Source organism: Rhyacophila brunnea, unplaced genomic scaffold (assembly GCF_057557595.1).
Source record: "Rhyacophila brunnea isolate RB1 unplaced genomic scaffold, BYU_Rbru_1.0 scaffold_13, whole genome shotgun sequence".
Lineage (NCBI taxonomy): Eukaryota > Metazoa > Arthropoda > Insecta > Trichoptera > Rhyacophilidae > Rhyacophila > Rhyacophila brunnea.
This window is the reverse complement of record NW_028232785.1, coordinates 8,160,959-8,181,735: the sequence shown is the minus strand read 5'-3', so window position 1 is coordinate 8,181,735 and position 20,777 is coordinate 8,160,959. Positions and strand designations below refer to the sequence as shown.

Genomic DNA, 20,777 nt, shown 5'->3' with positions numbered 1-20,777 from the left:
CTTGCGAATTGGTCATTCCTCTACCGGCTCGCCGATCACCGCATTCAAATATCTATCGTTTCGAAGGCTACGCGCGACTGTCGCTAGGTAGATGTGCGCGGTCTTCACAAGCAACACTGGATCTCAGTTCTCAGAAGGCTGTGCGGCACACGATACGAGTTTTGATGTGAGAGCTGGCTTAGTGTTATGCCCAACATACACACTTTCTATACCTCGTTAAGCTACTCATAATTTTAGGTTTTCTCTTACATTAAGAGTCCATGTTTCACATGCATACGTGAGCGCTGGTAGGACACATCGGTTGAACAGTTTACGTTAAAGACACAATGGGGGATCATTTTTGAAGATACTATTCAGATGCCTAAAAACACTCCATGCCAGTTTGGTTCTGCCAGGAATCTCGTCATATTACGATGTCGATGGCGAAGGGTGCAGGTAGGCTGTTAAGATTCGACATATTAAATAGTGCATACTAAACTTTGTCATTCAAACGTATTTGTTTACATTGAACTAAGACTATAGTTTGTAGATAGTGTTTGTTAATTTTTAAAAATCCATTAAACCCTGCCCAATCCAAGCCATATTAAATATTAGTCAACAAAATATTCTCCTATCTATAAAATATCTACAATTATGCCATTCAATCATACTTTTAGATATTTTATAAAATAGAAGATTTTTTATCGATTATAAATGGTTTGGTTAGGCAGGGCTTAATAAATTATAAAAAAAAACTAACCAACACCATCTGTAAATAATGTATTCTTAATTAAACGAACTCCTAACCCACCCAACACGAGCAAGTCAGCAGCTGCGTCTATCTTGGACAGCAGGTGCTCATAGACGGAAGCATGCACGATGAAATTACTCGAAGAACAAAGCTGGGATGGAGTGCTTTCAGACGTCTGAATAGTAGCTTCAAGAGTGACCTACCATTATGTCTTAAGCGTAGGGTGTTCAACCAATGCGTGATACCCGTGCTCACGTATGGCTGCAAGATGTGGAACCTCAACACGAGAGATGTCCAAAGGCTAAGAGTCGCACAGCGAGGCATGGAGAGGTGTATGTTGGGAATCACGGGAAAGGACCGTAAGAGAAACGAATGGGTTAGGAAGCAAACAGGAGTACGCGATGTAATAGACGTTGCCAAACAGCTGAAATTGAGATGGGCGGGGCACATTGCTCGCCGAAAGGACGGCCGCTGGACAAATGCCGTCATCCAATGGTACCCAAGGGGCACGAAACGGCCACAGGGTCGCCCTAAAAGCCGCTGGATTGACGAACTGGTAAAGTTCAGTGGAAATACATGGCAGCGAATGACACAGGACCGAGAGAGTTGGAAGAAGCTTGGGGAGGCCTTCGTCCAGCAGTGGATTGACCCAGGCTGATGATGATGAATTAAACGAAATCAATTATTAATAAGTATGACTGAAAAGTGTGTACTATTTTGTCGGATCGATTATAGCATACCTAAACTATTATGGTTTGGTTTAGGCAGGGTTTAATTGAATTTTAAAAACTAACCAGCATTGTCTGCAAATTGTATTCTTAGTTCAATAAAAATAAACAAGTGTGACTGACAAAGTTTATTGTGCACTATTTATGTCGAATCTTAACAGCCTACCTCTACCCCTCGCCACTGTACGATAATACCATTAATTTCGTCGTGGATAATAAGTGTTTATATTTAAACCCACCATTTCATTTATTTACTACATTTGTTTTACATTGTTATGGCATCTCTCCTTTGAAGACAAACCTTGCACAGTTCGGGCTGAAAATTACGATAGAAAAAATCACCATTGACAAGTTTACGAGCATATAGGATAGTTCTTTCTATGATTTTGACTTTACGCCGGTTGGGTATTGGGGCTGTTTTACCCTAAGGGATGAAACCTAGATATATTACGTTGATTTGGAATACATACCTGGAATAATTGAATAAAACATTTCTTTTTATTACCGGTCGAAAATGTAATAAACTAATAGAATTGACTGATTTCAAAAAAATGCTTGACACCAAAAAGTAAAGATCGCCATTGTAGCTCGATTTAGAAAGCGATTCAGTGAGTAATAAAAGCCATTAGTTAAAATTTGTCGTAATTAAGTATGACTCCTTTAGCATTGTGGCCAATGTGCGTGAGCACGATACCCGAGAGATACGGGTTTGATTACTTACTTTTACTCGATTACTTTTTTCAAAAAGATGTCTTATATTGGTTATAATATTCGCACATGTATTTTAAAAGTGACACAACTCAAAAATCAGTGTTTTTAGTTATCACTATGCACGAATTTGCGAAACGATTCTCTATGACTCAACAACAGCAAAGTAATGTACTTTCAAAAATAGCCGGGTAGATGGCGCATGTGTCAATCTTGTTGTTTCAAACCCGTGGTGAATCTGTGTGCCGATTAAAGATCAAAACTGTATTATATTGAGTTTGGTCAGGCGAAGCGTAGAGCTTTTAAACGCAACATTTAGAGTTAAGACATTTTTGTTGGTAGAAGTATCATTTTTTTTTCGAATTCTGTCATTTTAGCTGGTCAAATAAAAATCAAAGGTGTCACAACTCAAAATGATTCGGTTCTTTGTGAGTTCACTGAACATCAAAATCGTCACGTCCCAAAACGAGGGATTTTCAAGGCTCATGAATCAAAATATTCAAAAATTACTTTTGATCAATGTTTCTTAGCGTCCATTACATTTGGAAATAAGTACTAATTATTTTACAAATATTCTTCTACATAAGTTAGAAACAGTTTTTGGCCTTTTTCTCAAAATACCGATTCTTGAGTTGTGTCACTTTAGAAATACATGTGCGAATTCTATTTTCTCAGAAGTGTTTTCAAAATTATGTAAGTATGTTCAATATAAAGAATGTTACATTCTTAAATCTTGTGAATATTTATCCGTTGAATAAAAAAAATAGTTAATTAATAATCATTTTATAATATCGAATCTTATTCACTGATACAGAGTCTCTAAACATATTAAGAGGTGCACGTTTCGCAAATATTTGACATTCACCGCGAGTTGAACGATCTTGATTGGGGTCCATGAAGGTCGACCTATGTCACCTGGTGACATATATAATACAGGTGGCAGTAAATACCTCACCGAGATAATTTATATTATGTTTATCTCGTATTAGATTTGTGTAGGTACCTATCTATCTTAATTATATACAGATATAGCGAATGAACGGTTACATTGAAAGGGTAATTTATTATAGTGACCTGTCTTTGGTGTCAGTTGATTCAACAGGTGCAGAGAAGGTCTAAATGACAGACAGGTGTCTCTAGAGTCTAGAGTGATGGAAATTTTATTAAGTAATTTTTTCAAAGGAATTCTCATTTTTCAATAACTGGTCACTGTGCTTTTGGCGCCAAACTCTGTATGCTTGTTTTAATATGGTGTTTTTAAAATGGGTTCCGCAAGGGTTTTGGTCTTTGCAAGATATATGCAGTGACGTCCCTAGATAAAATGCCACCTTTTTTTATACAGTATTTTTATCATCAAATATCTAAGAAATGTGTTATCTGGATACATTACTGACAAAATATCAGACCAATTATTCGCAAATCTACACGTGTCGTTTCTGGTCACCAAGGACGTCGAAGGGCAACGGAAGTAAACTATGCTGAATTTTTTAATGGAAAGATATTTTCGATATTACTAAGTTTATGTAGATATTTCTATATATTCCAATTTGATTTGCCGCCCTTCGAGTAACTGCCGCTCCAAGCGACGCTCAATCTGCTTACCCCCACGGGACGTCACTGGATATATGATATTATTATGTAGGTATATATTTGTACTATTCAGGCGCCTTAATGGTATCTTCAAAAGTGACCTCCCATTGTGTGTTAAGCGTAAAGTGTTCAACCAATGTGATTTAGCAACGCTTACGTCTGCATGTGAAACTTGGACTCTTGATGTAAGAGACATAAAAAAATGGCATGGAAAAGTGCATGTGGTCAGTGACGTCCCGTGGGGGTAGGCAGATTAAGCGTCGCTTGAGGGCGGCAGTTACTCGAAGGTCGGCAAATCAAGGAGAATCATTAGGTATTTATATAGAAATATATACCTAAACTTAGTTATGACGGAAAAATCAACTCACTGGTTGGAAAAAAATGTATTAATTAACATAAAAGGTTTAACAGGACTGTATTTTTATGTCGGGTTCGCGATGTCTAGCTTACTTCCATTGTCCTTCGAAGTCACATCCTTGATGACCAATAAATGACACGTGTAGATTTGCGAATTATAATTGAATTATAGGTAGGTACAACGTACAAACTTACCTAATATACAATATATACAAATATTTTTGCAAGTCACTCGCGAATTTTGAAACGTGTCAGGTGTATTTTTAAATTATCTGAAACTGTGGACTCGCAATATTGTTTATTGAAGTAGATATGGCATTTAAATTAGGTTTAGTGGTATATAATATTTTGTTAGTAATGTATGCATACAACACATTTCTCAGATATTGGAATCATGAAAGGATGATAAATATTTACAAGATAAAAAGAACTTTTTATATACCACGTTTTTAAATTTTATGTTGAATCACATAAACTTGACAATTCTATGTATTAATAATTTAGGACAAATACGGCAATTGTCAACAAATCATTTTTTTGCTATTTTGCAACAAACACACAAATATTGAATACTGAAATGTTATTTTGATTTCCATAGTAATGCACGTATATATTAATAATTTAGTTGCTAGGACCACCTCCTTAGCAACTTATAATAGTGGATTGGATTACGGATTTCTTCCGAAATAACTTTTCATACAAAACAGAATTAACTGAAAATGAATTCAATTCTACTTAAAAATGGCTAAAAGTATTAAAAGAATGCATTGGCATCGTGTTCTGATATATTCTCAAGGTTTCAAATGTCTAGCTAGTCGGGAAGTTAGTTAAAAATCGAAACAACCACCGGACAAACAAGAATACGAGCTAAGAAAAACGTGGTAAAAATACTTTGGTACAGTTCGGTTATCAGGAATACAGCGGAAAACACATTTTGAAAATACCCGATATACTGGATTATTTGTTAGTTTGGGTTAGCTTACGTTAGATTAGGTTGGGTTTGGTTAGGTTAACCTAACAAATAATCCAGTATATCGGCTATATTCAAAATGTATTTGCCGCTGTATTCCTCATAACCAAACTGTACCAATACTTTATAAAAAAATGGGGCGGCATTTTGACTTGGGACGTCACTGTATGTCGTGATTAAATTTGATTTATTTTCACTCGAGTCCATTGTGTCATCAACCCTTTAATAATAATAAGGTAAACGTCGCTAAAAGTTCTTTAAATAACATCGAATAGGTTAGCAAACAATTCCTTATCAATTTCAATAAAATTTCCCCAGAATATATTATAAGAAAAACCTGCCATGTCAAATAACAATGAATCCCGAACAAAGATCTTTCCTACAAAAGGAGAAAAAAATAAATCACATATAACTTCAATCAATCACGACTCATCCGAAATGCCAAGGTGGCATTTTGTGAAAATCTGTTGGATTTTGCGGAATTTATAGTCAGTTTATTGCACGCGACGGCTGTCTTCATCATGAGACAGGGATTGCAATATCCAAAGAAAACGTCTATACCGGTATTTCGGTATTTTATAATATATAATACCGGTTTTCGTAAAATATTTTTTTTTCATTGCCGTTAATTTTCCCGCTCGATATGACAAGTGAATGAAAAGCCAATGGAGCTTTTTTTTAGCTAAGAGAAGAAACAACGTTCTCTCTATTGTTTCAATTGTGTGTGCGGATCATCAACGCATCTGAGCTGTGGCGTAACTAGGGTTGGTGTCACCCATCACCCGGTGGGATAAATTTACACCCCTCCCCCCACACAAACACACACATACTTACAATTTTTCATTAAAACTTATATTTTAGAGTATTTGTTAATTAAGAACTGAGAAGTCCAATGGTCTGGAGTCAATCTGGTTATCTCCATGCGCCACTTTATATTAGGAAAAAATAAATGCGTTTGTCTGCCCTTGGAAGAAGTGGTCCATCGTCCCAAGCTCTGTCAGCTTGGCCTAATAGAATCTCCGACTTGCTTATGTGGCGAATTGCAGGATGCCGATCACATCCTCTGGGAGTGTCTCCATATGTCGGTTGAAAGGGAAGAGCTTCTCAAGTCGGTTCGACCCTCAGTTGGACCGGTCGGCCATTGCGACTTGGTATCTACGAGGGAAAATTTATCAGCTTTTAAAAAGTTTGCGGCATCATACGGCGAGCGAGAAGGTCTTTTCTCATCGAGAATTGACCGTAATACATTATATGGAAGTAGGGATCACGCACACTCTAGTGCACGCCAACCAAGGTCTTGGGAAGTTGCTTGTATTAATTAATACTTTTTTTTTTATTTGATAGAAATATTGAATAAATATTATAGAATACAGAAATGTCATTTTGACATTTCATATTGATTTCCATAGTAACGCACGTATATATTAATAATTTAGTTGCTAGGACCCCCTTAGCAACCAATAATAGTGAGTAGTAAATATTACTTTTAACGACTTTTTTCCGAAACATACAAAACAGAATTAACTGAAAATTAATTCAATTCTGCTTAAGGTGACGCATCAGTGAAACGCCAAATAATTTTCAACTGTACGCGCGACGAAATTTTGGACTCGCTGCCATTCACTGAGAGAATGTTGACCCGGGAACACGTCACTTTGCTGCGTGATGGCGACGGGTCAATTAATTCTAAAATCATGTAAAGATGACTAAAAACGTTACCCATTTACTTTAAAAAGAAAACATGTCAATGAATATATTATTATTGTTACTAATAGAACAATAAACAGAACATAAAATGGACGTATGTTGGATTTATATGACAATTAATATTTCGTTTGACAGGCGTCATTTTCACCCGCCACCCGCAATCCGCGCATCGCCTAGCGACGATCTTTTTAGACCGTGCCTCAACTAATGCATGGCCTTAAAGATGGACAAAAGTATTAAAAAAAATGCATTCCCGTCGTGTGCTGATAATATATTCTAAAAGTTTCAAATGTCTAGCTAGTCGGGAAGTTAATTAAAAATCTTAGACAAACAAGAAAAAATCTGTACGGGACAAACAAGAATATGAGCTAATAAAACATGGTAAAATATAGGAAATAAAGCAAAAAAAGTATTCGTTGATAAAATATATTAAATATTAAATTTGTATAATAAGTTTTTTTTAATATTTATATTAAATCTATATATTTGTATGTTGGGTTGTTTTTTTTCAATATAAACACGTGTATGCAAAATAAACATTGATAAAAAATGTCTTTCTTTTCACTCTGATGAATAAGCAAATAATTTTCTTAACTAGGTTCCTACGTAAAAAAATTCTTTCTCCGAATCTGGCAAAGGAAACTTTCTTTTACAATATTTTTGAGTGAGGGCTGTGCGGGGGTTGAAAACATGACGTGTGCGGACACATACATGGAACATTGGCTAGAAGTCCAAGGGTGACAGCCGAAAATTACTTCCCCCAAAAAAAAAACAATTTAGAGGAAACAAAGGAATTATATTGTATTTTAATGAAAATTTTAATTTTGAACATGTTACGTTTTTACACAATTTGATTGAATAATCTACTTTAAATCCGGGGCGCACACAATGAGGGTGTTTTTGCGTCCAACCCCCCCGCCTCCCGCTTCCCACAGGAACGAAAAAATATAAAAATTATTTAGGTGAATGGAATATGACATCTTCTTCTTCCATTGGCAAGTGCTTGTGACTGATGGTCGTGACCTGAATGATTTGGCTATCGAATAGCATTCTCAACGTGTTGACCCATATTCTCTCGGCATTATACGACGCGCAAAGCCGTGGCACTCATGATCTGAGGCATTCAATGTTTGTTTTAATATTCTGATGCGAAAGATAGACAAGACAGCGAGGACTAATAATAATGGCCGTTGAGTCACGTGCATTCGTTATCCAGTAGTTATAGCTGCAAGCTAGCTATTCAAAGTGCGGAGTCTCTGAGTATGGGGAATGAACCTGTCAAAATATGAGCTTCGTGATTTAAGCAACGAAGAGTTATAAGTAGTAGGTGTGGTAAATACGGTCGTCAATGACACTTATAATATTTTGTTAACACCACCCCCTCCCGATGTCTTAAAAATAAAAAATAAAATAATAAGCATATTTTTTTTAAATGGACCTCTCTCCCCATGGTACCATTTTTGCCAGGTTGAAATCAAAACGTTTTGAAATGGTCATTGTATGAGGGTTCAACGAATTCAAGAATTTACAGCAGAGACTCTTGTTAATCTGATGGGTTTCCATGAAGCAGATGAGCTGATAGTCCCTTCCTTCATCAAGAAGTGTATTAAACATCTTTAAAATTTTAGTGTACAAAATCAATCTATGCATAACACAAACAATAAATAAATGTTTTAAAAAAATCCTAGAAGCATTACAATTTGATTATTTTAAAACTCAATGGTGGTTTATCAAACAAGCCAGTGATGTTCAAAGTTTTCTTGCAGGCTGCGTAACAAAAATAACGACTGTAGAGTATTTAAACCAAAATGCGCTATCATATGATTGGTACACCACGTTTCGTTGGCTGTTTTTTTCACGCAAAGCAAAATTTTAACTGCTCTTCCTTTACCTTTACCACAAACTAAACGGATGGAGTCGAAGGTTAATATGACTTTACTTCCGAATGGTCAAATACAGATTTCAACTTGTCAAAATGACTGCTGTGGCGAGGGGTGGAGGTAGGCTGAATTCGACATAAATAGTGCACAGTATACTTTGTCAGTCATACTTATTTATTTTCATTGAACTAATAATACAGTTTATAAATGGTGCTGGTTAGTTTTTAAAATTCAATTAAACCCTGCTTAAACCAAACCATCGTAGTTTAGGTATGCTATAGGGGATCCGACATAAATAATGCACACCTTTTCAGTCATACTTATTTGTTTTTGTTGAATTAAGAGTTTTTTTTTAAATTCATTATGCCCTGCCTAACCAAACCATTATCGAAAGAATATTTTATTCTTCTATCTATAAAATATCTAAAAACATGTATCTACACATTGTACTCTTAAGTTGTAGTTCTGTAGTCCACACTGTAGGTCAATGAAAACAAATACGTTTGACTGACAAAGTTTAGTGTGCACGTGCACTATTTACGTTGGATCTTAACAACATACCTCTCTCCACCCTTCACGACTGTGCTTCATACATTTTTAGGGCACAGCAAAACTTTATAATATACGCCTTTAAAGGCGCCGTAAAACAAAAAGTTTAAAAATCTATGGTACAAGTAACATTTTAACGAGGTGGATTGAAACCTAAAAACACCCCTAATTCATTACTTAAATCACTTATAGGTAACTCTACAGAATATATTTTTTTCTAAATTATTTGTACTGCATTGTTGAACCAGCTGGTGAATCACCAATCGTCTTTGTAGGTCTTGTAATACAGGTGGAGATATTGAGGACTGGAAGGTCCAGGTTCCTGGCCGTCGACTTCGCTTGGTGATACTTCGCTCTGGTTGGAATCCTGCGTGATAGGTCTGCAACGAAATGTCGTAAAATGTATTACGTTGGGTCACACATACAATGGAATTTCTACGATATAACTTTGTTAAATCGTTACATTCTTTTCAGGATAGTTTAATGTAATTTTGTTTCATATGAAGTACCTACATATTATTATATTATCTTTGTGAAGGATGACGTTTACAAAAAACATTTGAACATTTTAATATTTTACATCAAAAATTAAAATAATAACGACAATTTATTTATCTTGGCCTTCTTCATACAGTACACATGTCACCAACCAAAAGTTGATAATTTACGTATTTAGAATTAACGGGAAATGTGTCTATATATAAATACAGGTTACATGTAAATTGTACGTAAAACATTTCACCGTGGCACAGTTCGCCGCGAGCTTTCTTATCGGAAAGATAATAAGTTTTAGTGTACTGGCTAATAAAAATGGCTATTTATCCAATATGGCAAAGTGTCGCTTGTAACATGGTTACCACAAAAGGGGATTACTCAATAACTGAAGTGGATTTATTAATTGAATACGTGTATTAATTAAGGCGCTAAGTACAAAAAAAATAAAAACTGACATTTTCGTAGAAAAATGTTCTACATACCAACGCCAATAACGTTAACTATGGTCTAATTGCCTCAAACAAGTCAAAAAAATACAGCAAAATATTTAATTCTGGTGACGTTGTAAGTCCGTTGGCGTGTTTTATTTACAATGGCGTAAGTACCATTGCAGTGGTCAACGGCAATGGCTGACGACGGTGTGTTGACACTGGCGAGTTAATTCCTAAAATTATGGAAGCTGCCGAGATTGCTTCACACTGTGAAAACACATTTTTCAAAAGGTCGGCTTCATGCAATTTTACTGCAATGTCTCAGTATTTTGTAACCACAGGCAATACTACTTATTGGCACTTGAGTCTTAATTAATACACGTATTCAATTAGTAATACGAAAAATTTCCAACTGAAATATTTGCAGTTTAATGGGCTAGGTAACCTCAGGTGACATTACAGTAACAGGAGTGTTCAATGAAATAATCACAGAAACATCAAGGCTCGAGAAAATTACAAAGATTTATAGAGGCGTGTATTTTCAAAGTGAACTTATTCCACTTCAACAAATGAGTGGTTCACAAGCATATTGAATCAAGTCCATTTTGGTTATTTTCGAGTAAGCTAGGTTCAAACATAATATTTAAGTATTTATTATTCTATAAGGGTATGATTTACCTTACATATTAACTTAAGGGCACACATGCTTACCTAGAGTTTCTGTTTTTTCATTTAAAGTTGAACTATGACATTGAATACTAGGTATGATTTTTAAAGTGAAAGTGATATTATGTTACATCTCTTTTACGCATGCTAATATGATTAAAAAGTTTTTCTTTCTCTTTCTGTCACATTCGAATTTGATTACCAAAGTTTAAACATTTACTATGCGTATTAGCTGACGTGCTTCGTTGTTTACAAATTATAACATGAATTTAAAAAATATATGTATTTATAATATTAAATATATTTTATAATGTACACAGATTTTTTTAACAACTATATTATATATACTTTTATTTATTTGTCGCATATTCAAAATGTTCTTGCTATATTAAAATCTTTTTTTTAGCCGGCCAAGTAAATCCGTATTTTTGGCCATAGACTAATAGAAAAAACTCTCTGCTGTCAGATTATGTTGATAGCAAATTGCAAGATACCTAACGAAGGAATTGTGTTTTATATCAGGAATAAGAAACACTATCTGTAAGTACAATATTATGTTATTTATTACTGTAGTAGTATTCTGTGTGTTTTGCATATATTATTCAAGTGTTAATTTATTGTTTTCTTAGTCTACATTAGTTGCGTGGTTAGTTTAGAGGTTATTGCGAGAATGCCTGTGATTTCATATTTATTTGTTTGATATAATCTAAGGCGTTCTAGTTGTTATTAAACATGTTACCTACCTGATTACTTTATTTTAGTTAATCAATCTTTTTTGATGCTTTGTATTATCACTAATCCGTTTTAATTACCATTCTTCAAACAGTCGCACACTATAAAAGATTAAAAATCACACTATTAACAGTTCATATGTTATGTTTTTTGCAGATGGAGAAAATGTCTACCGAGATCTTTGCTTGTCGACGGTTTCATATGAATAAGATGGAATGAAATAAATCTTTTAATTAATAATGAAATAAATCCGACTTTCGGCGTACGATCCGAACATGGCGTGATTCATATAATATTATTTATGACGTAGACCATCAAGCATATATACCCATTTTATAGATTTAATAGTACAATTACAAAAGGTAAATATAAAGTGACTAATGTTTGTAACCTATAGCTATGTCTATCTCGCATACATATTTAAAAAATAAAACAATTTTATAATTACATTTTTGCACTAAATTTATTATCGATAATGATATAAAAGTTGCTAAATTGATTCATAATATTCTAAAATATAATATAATTTTGCATATCAGTTACTTGTATCATATCAGGTATGTCATTTGGTAGAGCTTACTCTCCAAGTCTTTTCTTTTTCATCCTCAATATCACTTTGATATTAGAAACATTGTCTTTCTAACACCATTTCAAAGACTTTAAGTTTTCTAGATGCTGTATATTAATTCTTCTCTTCGGCTATATCTGCATCTTAGTTGCAGCATATGGATACAATGCGGCGCCTCCAAGAATCTCTGTCACTCTAGTTTTTTTGCATCGTTCCAGGTCATACTAGCAGCCCGTAACTCCGCCAGATATGCTATATAGATAGTATTTAGCGGCCATCCAGGACGCCGGAATCCGGTTGGCTTGAAGAACAGGCAAACCAGATTGGGATTCTCTTCAGGCACTCGCAGCACGTGGCCGGGCCAGGTACAAAGTTGCGTATTCACTCTCAACGTGATGCGAGGCTATTTGGTGCGTTCTTTTATCTCCCGTTACTTCTAAAATTACCGCACACCCAGTATCCGTCGTAAACATCTGTTCTCGAAGCTCAGTATACGGTTGCTCGGAGCCTTTGTAAGGTGCCATGACATAAAAACTAGTAAGATATTTAAAATAGCTGCTAGAATGAATACATTGTTGAAAGGAAATGAAAACTGATAATATGATATATCAATTAATTTGTCCATCTGAAGTTGTAGATATCAGTTAATAATTATGTGTTATACCAGTAATTAAATGCTGACTTCAAATGAAAATTGACTATTAAATATTGAAATAATATATTACCAGTTTTGATTTTTTTAAGTACTATACTATATCCATGGTTCATATTACAATGTCATAGTAAAACTTAGAAGAATAAAATATGTCGTAAGACGAAATCAATCTTGGGGTTTTAATATAAGTTAAATAAATAGTACACAGCTAATTTGTTATTACTTTGAATACATGCCATGTCTTTACATCAATAAAAAACAGAAAAACAATTTAATAATGTATAAATATTTATATAAGACTTAACAACGTCTAGTTAGACATCTAGTTAGACACGATGACCTCCATTTAATTTCCTCTTATTTTAAAATTCACCAAGATATATCCTAATAAGTAGGTAAGTATATTACATTTGTACATATAATAAGTAAATCAAGTACTTAACATAAATAATTATACTGTAAAATTAAATTACAATTGAAGCAGTATATATGGACCCCACAGAGTAATTAACAATATAATAATTTATATAATTATATCGGGTATATACTATATTGACACATTTTAATGAAGTCTATTTTTCTTGGTACCTACGTTCAATGATAAATGTTGTTTTATATTGTAACATAAACAATGGTAATATGCATTGATCTTTCTGATTTTTAAACTGTGATATCTATTTTATATATCTATTGATTTCTATGTGTATTATTGATACATTATTTATTTCAAATACAATAATTTCAAAACTAACAGTAAATAATATATAGAAAGCGTCATGTTGTTTAGTTGGAACATCTACTAGGAAATTCCATCCAATCCAAATTCAATTTTTACCAGGTGGGTACTTGTAGGTCAGTTATTTTTGGAATAAAATGAATCCCTTAAAAAATATGAAATAAGAATAGAATGATAAATATTTGTGAAAATTTACCAAATCAACATGTTTAACGTGAATATTTTCACACTAAAATGATAAATATTGTTAAGAAAATATACACAAACAGTTCATTCAGAAGTTATGACGTTTAAAAGATCCCGCGAGTTAACTCGTGCGTGGCACTGATCATGAGGTGATATCAGTTATAATCATTTATGAGGAATGGTTATAAGCCATTGGCACAACCAATTTGGTTTTTGACCTTGAGAACAAAATGTACTTTTTACACGGAACCAAAACTCACGGCTGCAGAGACGAATGCTTATACAAAATATGGCGCAGTGGAATCGCCAGCAAGATCAGGTATCATTATTTAGATGTAAGTATACATATTATTTTGAATTTCATAAAATTACACTCGTTCTGGGTGTCTCGTAACAGTAAACTATATTAGTAAATTAGATATATCTTGATGAACTATAAAATAGTGATGTAATATAGACTTGTTGAAAATATATTAAGCATAATAAAATTTAAAATAAAAATTTAGAAATTCAGCCTTTCTGGTTCTCTAATATTCATAGATCTACTGGTTCTGGGATCTACTATTTCTGGCAGTAGACAATTCATATAAAAGTGATATATCTTTTTTTCAATCTTTTCAATCCAAAATGTCTCGTCTTTTTTGATTAATTCTATTTTAACAGGAAAATTATGTCCCGTCCAAACTCCAAATAAACAGACATCTTTCTTAGTAATATGAAGCTGCCCCTGAATCTGGAAGTACCAATCGTGATTTTTATCTATTACCATATTCCTGTCTTTATCTACTTTCCAAAATTTAATTTTTTTCTGTACAATAGCTTCATCTGCACTTATTCCAGCAGCTGAGAAAGGACATTTTATTTCAATAATTGTATCATCATCGCTGATGCCATCTGGCGTTGCACCGATAAAATCATACACATCATCGATAAACAATCCACATCTCTCAATCTTAATCCGTTCTTGTACACTAAGCTGTTGTAAAGCTATTGATTCATTTTCTTTACCATATTTTACCGCTTTCACGTTGGCTAATGATTGGCTATATAATAAACGTTTTACCAAAGGCCCAAATTTTGTATTTTCTCGCCGCTTACACACCTTACCAAAAACAGAGGCAGTAAGAAGGTTTCGTCGCCTTTCTAGCCATTCTGCACATTCAGATTGTAATACGGTGCGTCTTTCTATATCCCTCCTCTCATAGTTTGTCAGTTTGAGTTTTTTCAAAAAAGTTTCTTTTAACAATTGATATTGATTTTTGTCCATATCAGGTTTTTGGCAACTCTCTCCATAATCTGGATTAGATAAAGGAACAGTATGTATTGGTTTTCGCCAAGATTTTCCTATTTTTTTTTTATTTATTTTCAACCTTCTTGATTCTAAGCGATTTATGAAGGCTTTTGGGCTATTTTTATAAACTTGTTTTTGAATTGTGCAATGTAACTTATTTGTATTAAATGCGATTACCGCCGCTGCACATTGTCCCATGTACGATTGTCTTTGAGAGTAGTTAATTCTCTTGCCGCCTACAAATTTTGCAATCATGTTATTAAAAGATTCTGAAATATTAGTAGAAAAATTATAAATTAAACTTTTTGAATTTAGCACCAAACGAGAATTATATATCATTAATTGAGAAAATAGACTGCATTCTTTTAATGCTGGTACATAATTTACATCAAGCATGTCCTCTGTATTTGGTTCATTTGTACAAAAATATGGTAGACAAGAAGTATGGTCTCCAAAAACATGGTGCGGTCCATTAAATAAATCTTTTTTCAGAGCGATAACCTTTTCTTCGAAAGTACTATCTTGTAGTTTTCTATACTTGATTGCACCTATGACGGCTTTCCGCAGACGTCTTTTTCTTGACGCAATGATTTTTCTTACATTCAAGGGATATCTTGTGTCTTTGGTTAATGCCTCTATTTTGCCACAATAATTTCTAATTAAATGGTTTTTACATTCAACTTTCTCGACAGTTACATTCGGATAAGGGTGACAATCAAGAATTTTTTTGTATGTGCTGGAATCTCCATCAGCAATCAATTTTGAATAAATCAATCCATGTGTATTAATAGATTCTTTAAAGCCTTCTAATATTGCTGTAGATTCCATTCCACCTGACGGACCGGTATAATTTAAAAAGCATTTATGTTGTTGAGCAGGGATATTTTTATTTTTAGCTTTGGCGCACAAATCGCAATATTTATTTTTCACTGACATGTACAAAATCTTTCCGGTTCTTTGACCAATGATCGTGGCAGCGCCAGATGCTGCGGAATAATTGCATCTGTATGAACGTTTCGACCAACAGCCGTCTGCAACAACTGATATCATGGGAATACCAGAAGAATCGACGTCACCATTTTCGATTGCAAGTTGTCGCTCTTCTTTCGCAGCGTTTTCCATACTCTTATTTTTGGTTTCTTCAAACCACTCGTACACCTTCTGTTGACTCTTTCTGTATGTTCTTGCTGTAATCGATGGTACGTCAATTGCTGAACACATTTCTTCCAGATTTGAAAATCCACTGCCGATACTGATTATACTGGATACAAATGCGTCACACAGATTCATTTTGTTTTTGTTCATTTCAGTGGTATATAATTTTAATTTTTTACCACAAAGTTTACATTGAATAAAAAATGTACTACTAAAGTTATCCCGATTTTCCCCAAAAATTTCTAAATGTGATAAATTACAATTAAATGGAGAATCATGGTGGCTAATTAATTGAAGTTGTTGGAAAAAATATGAAAAGTCTATAATTCTACGGCCTTCTACACGGAATTTAGGGCTTGAATCTTCAATTTCATTTTCTATAATAAATTCTTCGTGTTCGTGTTCAAATGTGGGATGAAATTCTGGTTCAGGTAGTATGCTTTGAGGATTTCCATGCTCAGGCATAGTCTTCGGCAATATATCAATACTATAATACATTCAAAAATATTAGTTTAGTAGATAGTTAACAGAAAACAAAATGTATAGCTGCTATTAATTATTGTACCAGATTATAATTTTTGTCACAGACACACTAATTTCGAATAAGACATGGCACAAACATAATATAAAAATAATATAAGTACAAATGATCATTATACTTAATTGTGTGTATTAATAAGTAATACGCAAAACTTCCTTTTGCAAGATAAATAAATATTGTGAACCAAAATTTTCTGTGAAATGTGGTTTTTTCAACTATGTATAATTATGTCAAATTATAAAATAATAATTTCAAACCTTTGTGTTTTTAATGTATTAATATTTCCATCTTTTCTCCTACGTCTTTTTTTGGAACTTCCAGCCATCGGATAGTGAGTTCGTGGCATTTTTTGTAAGTACAATCGATATAAATAATTGTGATAATATTGTTAGGTACCTATGTCAAAAACCGAGGATGAAAATTTCGCATTCCCGCTGAAATAAATGACGTTCATAGTATTGCCAGGCTAAACTTTCGAAATTAAAGTTAGTTTTTAAAAAAAAAATTACATTGGAAAATATTATGTAAGTACAGGCATCCATTATTATGTTATTTGATGAAAGTATTCTTTAAAATCATCTGTATTATTATAATCTCGCAAATTCATAATTTAGTAAAAGTTAAATTTTCTGTAATATAAACATCAGTAGGTACCTAACCTATGTTGATTCATAATTTTGGCTAAGTAAAAAATATAGATATTTTTACTTCGCGATGTGTTTGGGGTGTTCTAAATTATGTAAGTATGTTTAATAACAAATGTGAAATTCGTAAAACCTCATGTGTATTATTTATTAAATAAAAATAGTAAAACTAATAGTAGATACAAATGGTGAAAAACTTCATTCTCTTATTTACTAAAATATCAATTCAATAATATTTTAGTAGATATGGCAATACTGGACGACCCGATATATGTCACTGAAATAAAATAAAATCTATCACAATTTATAAAATACATACCTACTACAATCATAATTATTTTGAATGTAGAGGGAGATAGTTATAGAAAGGGACAGAAAACTGATTGCTATGTTGCAATATTAGGCAAAATAGATTGCAACAGTGTTAAAAATTATAATGTATGATTTAGTATGACATAACGTAGAATTGACGCAAATACAAATTTCTTCAGATTTTTTTTTGTTTTGTCCTCAAATGTCAAAATATGTTTTCCTTTTGAATAATATGTTCGAATTTGTGTTTGTTTCGCCTATTTTTGTGTTCAATTTGTAGCATTCACTTTTATAAACATATTTTTGTACAATACTTGTGTGTTGGCGTATTTTTTTGGTCATATAAAGTTAAAATAATACCAGCTAAAGATTCCATACATCATACACCAATTCGCAGGTGGGTCTGGCGGATATCAAGATGGTCGAATATTTCGTGGAAACAGTTGTTTTAAAAAGGTCTCTATTTAGTATTACAAATTTATAACTAACAAGATATTTCATCATTTATTCAATGATTAATGATAAACCTTCTGATACGTAGCTTTATATTATTTCGTATGTCTATAATTGTAGCATATTTAAATAACAAAATGTCCACTCGCTTCCATTAGATTTAGAACCAATAGAAACTGCAAATATTATAATTATACTGAATATATTTTACTACATTATGTTTTATAACATTACAACTATCTATAATAAATCGTTTGAGATAATAATTAAGGGAAAAATTTGTCATCATCACAGCCTATTAATGTCACAAAAATATGGCTTCGTTCTCAATTATCACGTTTCACGGTTTCAAAGAATATTATTTTACGTCATAAAAATACTTTATGTAGTTATCAAATGTTTTACATAAATATTTGACGATGAATAAGCTTCATAATGATATAAATAGTTTTTCTACAAATCTTACGTACTATTCAGGCTTAACCTCTGAAAATACCAGAAAATAGCTGACATGGAACACCTTCCCCCCACTTCAGAATTGCAATCATACCCTTACACAATTAGAAATACTCAAATATTATGTTTGAACCAAGTGTACACAAAAATAACCAGAATGGTTTACGATGCTTTATTTTTTGGCAAAAGTCAAAAAACTGTTTTCGGTGTTGACATCGTTACAATATATATTTTTTGTACCTATTGGAATAAGTTACTTTTGTAACTAACACCGATTTTGAAGTTGATTTTTTTCTACTAGGTTGAATGCTATTAGGTTTTTCTATACAAAAAATTCTTGTTCAAAATTTTATTCTTTAAATAATTATGGCATTCATAACTCATTTTCATCAAGTAGTGGAATAAGTTCACTTTGAAAATACACAATTATTGTGATCTCATGAAAATTTAACCGGGAACTCTTGTATGAGAAAATGTACTGCATGGATAATCATAATATCTTCCGAAGTAATAATCTAAGCTCATTGAGTTTATTTAAGTTTATTGTGGAAGAAGGCAAATAGCACAAAGTTCTCACCGTCGCGTGCCCTTGGTCTTTACCGGCGCGCGGACTGTGGATCACAATATTGTGTCAAAGGTGTCGAAGGATTGCAGCACTCTGGCATCTCTTCTGCACCAGCGCGTCAGTTCCTCCATGGACAAGCAGCCATCTTGATCGGCGTCTATCATCTGGAAAGGAAATTTATTTATTAAAAACAAAAAAAAAAAAAACTCGCTCAGCTAGGCCTAATAGATCCACAAATTTTCATGTGGCGAATTGCAAAATGCAAAAAGCGCACCCAAGGTGGTGGGGGTATCGGATTGAAGTGGCGAAGGGTGGAGGTAGGCTGTTAATATCCGACATAAATATTAAACTTTGTCAGTCATACGTTATTTGTTTTCATTGAACTAATACTACAATTATTTACAGATGGTCTTGGTTAGTTTTTAAAAATCAATGAAACCCTGCGAAAACCAAGACATAATAGGTAATAGTCAAGAAATGTTTAATTAGCTAAAAAATATCTAATATTATGCCATTAAATCATACATAATTATGGATATTTTATAGATACAATAATATTTTTTATCCAATACTTTTTGGTTCAGACAGGGCTTAATGAATTTCAAAAAATTTCAAAACATCATGTGTAATAATAATAATATGTATTCATAATTCAACGAAAACAAAATATAAGTATGTATGAAAAAGTAGAGTATGAGTGTGCATTATTTTGTCGAATCGTACCAATACTATTATAGTTTGGTTTGGGCAGGGTTTAATTGATTTTAAAAAACTAACCAACACCATCTGTAAATTGTAGTCTTAGTTCAATAAAAACAAATACGCAAGACTTACAAAGTATAACGTGCACTATTTATGTCGGATATTAACAGCCTAACTCCACCCTTCGCCACTGTAGGATTCTGACCTTCTACAGAAACGGAAAAACAATATATTATTCAAACGTCCTTGTGCACATCACACATCACAAATTTGCTGTAATAGTAAAAAAAGTCGCCTGTGGTGCTATTTTCCTTTGGTAGTGGTTATATTTTAGAATATGTGATTATGCGACGTAAATGTTAATTCATTACTTGATAACTCTATAATTCAAGTGAATGTACCTAAGTATTAAAAATAAACTAAATACCCTTAATTTTACCGTGAACGCCATTTGGAAAACGCTACTGTAGAGCGTCACACTGCCTTTAATCTTGGCGAAAGGTAGGGGGGCCCGACAAAGATTCTAGCCTTGGGGCCTGCTTCAGGATGTGGAGGCTATGATCTATACTCACGCTAAATATTCTGTCAACGTGCTCTCTGGCGGATCTTTCGTCGACCTGCGGATTCGTGGCCCTGCCGAGCATCTCGTATATGCTGGTGACCACGTCGGTCATCTCTGACTTGGTGATCCTGCCGTCTCCATCGACATCGTAGAGGGCGAAGACCCACTGCAGTTTGTCCTGGGTAGTGCCGCGGGATACTCTGGATAGTATGCTCAGGAAATCCTGCGGAAGAATGCAAAATAATCTTTTATTCATGGTCAAATTGAATGGGTACGTATTTATATTGTTTGTAATATACGTTTTGTAAGCTAATGATATTAAAGTAACTTATTAAAACACATCAGCCGATCGAAAGAAATTTCTTAGGGTGGGTTTGATGGATTCTAAAACTATAGGATGGTTTTTTA

The 20,777-nt window shown here is 33.4% G+C and overlaps 1 protein-coding gene and 1 long non-coding RNA gene across 2 annotated transcripts in view; one reads left to right on the top strand and one right to left on the bottom strand.

Moving 5' to 3' along the window:
* Positions 1–11,275: 11,275 nt before the first annotated feature.
* On the top strand, positions 11,276–13,650 carry LOC147076336 (uncharacterized). The gene is made up of 3 exons (XR_015069898.1): positions 11,276–11,351; positions 11,700–11,905; positions 12,330–13,650. It is a non-coding gene; the product is annotated as an uncharacterized LOC147076336 (long non-coding RNA).
* Positions 13,651–19,158: 5,508 nt separating this feature from the next.
* Positions 19,159–20,777, bottom strand: part of LOC147076334 (A-type potassium channel modulatory protein KCNIP1-like) — a 209,191-nt gene continuing 207,572 nt past the window's right edge. Inside the window, exons 6-7 of the mRNA XM_085941730.1 lie at positions 20,380–20,592; positions 19,159–19,269 (exon numbers count right to left, since the gene is read on the bottom strand). Of these exons, the coding sequence (XP_085797856.1) occupies positions 19,159–19,269; positions 20,380–20,592 (324 nt within the window). The remainder of the gene's footprint in view (positions 19,270–20,379; positions 20,593–20,777) is intronic.